The sequence below is a fragment of the Myotis brandtii genome, unplaced genomic scaffold, assembly GCF_000412655.1.
Source record: "Myotis brandtii unplaced genomic scaffold, ASM41265v1 scaffold1563, whole genome shotgun sequence".
NCBI lineage: Eukaryota > Metazoa > Chordata > Mammalia > Chiroptera > Vespertilionidae > Myotis > Myotis brandtii.
Genome location: NW_005355679.1, coordinates 552583 through 554634, shown reverse-complemented (window position 1 = coordinate 554634; position 2052 = coordinate 552583). Strand labels below are relative to the sequence as shown.

The window sequence follows — 2052 nt, the reverse complement described above, 5'->3', positions numbered from 1 at the left end:
TGTGAGGTTGGCCCCATCTTTCTGGGTGAATGCCCTGGTTATAGGGCCTGGAGCCACAGGAACCTCCATTCGCCCAGGACACTGGTCCCGACACTGGTCCCACTGGGAGAACCAGGAAGGCTTTAGGTAAGAAGGACTCGAGCAGGGAGGAGGAGGCAGCAGAACTCCAGATGGAAGCAAAGGCCTGTCTGGCCAAGGGCAGGAGGGTAGGACAAAGGCGCTTGGGGAGGTGCAGGGGGAGCTGGGTGTCCAGTGCTCACCTCACACAGGTAAGGGTGGGGTTGGAGAGGTGCAGGGAGAGCTGGGTGTCCAGTGCTCACCTCACGCAGGTCAGGGTGGGAGGGGGTTATGGATTCCCACACGGGCCCCAGAGAGTGGCATCATGACGTGCTCAGATTGGTGGTGCTGTCTGGTCTGGCCGGGCTGCCTGCCTCAGCTCGGGGTCAGGGGTGAGGCCCTATTGGGGTCCCTGAGCAGGGGAGGCACAGACCCTGCCGCCAGCCTGATGGCCCAGGTGGAGGGCAGGACGGTGTGTGCTCTGGGACGCCTGCTGGCTCTGACGCTGCACAACGTGCTCGTGGCCACGCAGTCAGCTGTGTAGAGCCTCCGCCTCCGGTGCTGGCGCCGGGCAGGGAGCAGCACTGGCCCTGACCGAGGTGACGGGGACACCGCTGTCCTCTGCCCCTGCAGAAATTTTGGGAGATCTCCAGACAGATCCATGAGTTCATGACCTGGACGCGGGTGGAGTGTCCCTTTGAAAAGGACAAGAAGATTCAGAACTACCTGCTTACGGCGCCCATCTATAGCGAGGAAGGTGAGGCCGCCCCGGCTGGCAGCAGCCCCCACAGCACCTGGCCCCGACTCCCCCTTGTTGGTCTCCATGGGGGGCTGATCACTATCCCCACACCACACAGGGGAAGCCCGGCCACAGGTGAGTTTGTGAGCGGGGGTGGTGGGCAGAGGACAGAAGAAGGGTAAGGACAAAGGAGACCAGTCTCTGAGGCCACTTGAGAGCCAGGCGGGTTCGGGCCAGTGCTCAGAACCTGGCACCAAGCAGGGCCCCGAGCAGGTAGCTGGGAACACGGGGCCTCACGGGGCCTGGGACCTCCCACAGCAGAGATCTGTGGACGCGCCCCCCCCAGAGGCCACTGCCCCTGGGTCCCAGAGTCCCTTCTTAGCCTTGCTGTCTCTGCCATGAGGGCTGGAGAAGGGACAGCGGGGACAGGGTGGGCTGACTGCATGCGGACATGCGTCTGAGCCGCCCTCCGTCTCTCAGCACTTTTCATCGCCTCCTTCGAAAGCGAAGGGCCCGAGAACCACATGGAGAAGGACAGCTGGAAGACCCTGAGGTAGGAGAACTGAAGGGGCCGCCCAGGCAAGGAGGGGAGAGGACAGGGACGGGCATCATGGACCTGCCTTCTGGAAGGCAGCCGAGGGCACCTCCACGCGGCGGGAGGAAGGGGTCTAGGCAGCTGCCGGTGGAAGGAGGCTGAGGACCTGGGTTTGAATGTCCTGCCTCCTCCCCTAATGGCTGGAGCCTGGAGTCCAGGCCTCCCTGACCGCTGTGCCCGTCCCCTCTAGGACCACTCTCCTCAACAGAGCCTGAAGCGTGGGTGTGGCCTGCGACCGAGGACACGCACGTGAACCGAGCTTTAACCTTGACCTGGGTGGAGATGGGGCGGCCTCACTGGTTGGGGCCCATTTTGTATATAACTTTTATGGAAAAAATGGTAATTATTTCATGCATCAACCTTTGGCGCAAAGTGTTTTTGTTCCTTTTAAATAACAGGGCAGCGCCCTGGTTCAGGGAGGGGTGGGGAAGGAGTATCATGGGAGATGGCATCCATGATAACATCTTGGCCTAATGAAGCGTAGATTTTTATTTTCTACTTTTGATTATATTCACCGAATGAGAAAATATTTTAAAAAACCCAACCAAAACCAATGTGAGCCCTGCCTGCTTGGACGCCCCTCCAGCCAGTGTCTCGGATGTCAGGGCTGGTGCCTTAGAGGGTCCCAGAGGGCGGCCCGCTCTGCTCAGGCCGCTGCGCC

General features: G+C 60.8%; 1 protein-coding gene across 2 annotated transcripts in view; it reads left to right on the top strand.

Moving 5' to 3' along the window:
* RASGEF1A (RasGEF domain family, member 1A) overlaps window positions 1–1750 on the top strand; it is a 53842-nt gene extending 52092 nt beyond the window's left edge. Inside the window, exons 11-13 of one of the 2 annotated variants that reach the window (XM_005861782.2) lie at window positions 691–814; window positions 1277–1349; window positions 1582–1750. In XM_005861782.2, coding sequence (XP_005861844.1) covers window positions 691–814; window positions 1277–1349; window positions 1582–1606 — 222 coding nt within the window. In that variant the 3' untranslated portion in view covers window positions 1607–1750. The remainder of the gene's footprint in view (window positions 1–690; window positions 815–1276; window positions 1350–1581) is intronic. The other variant, XM_005861783.2, reaches the window with a different exon arrangement.
* Window positions 1751–2052: the final 302 nt, after the last annotated feature.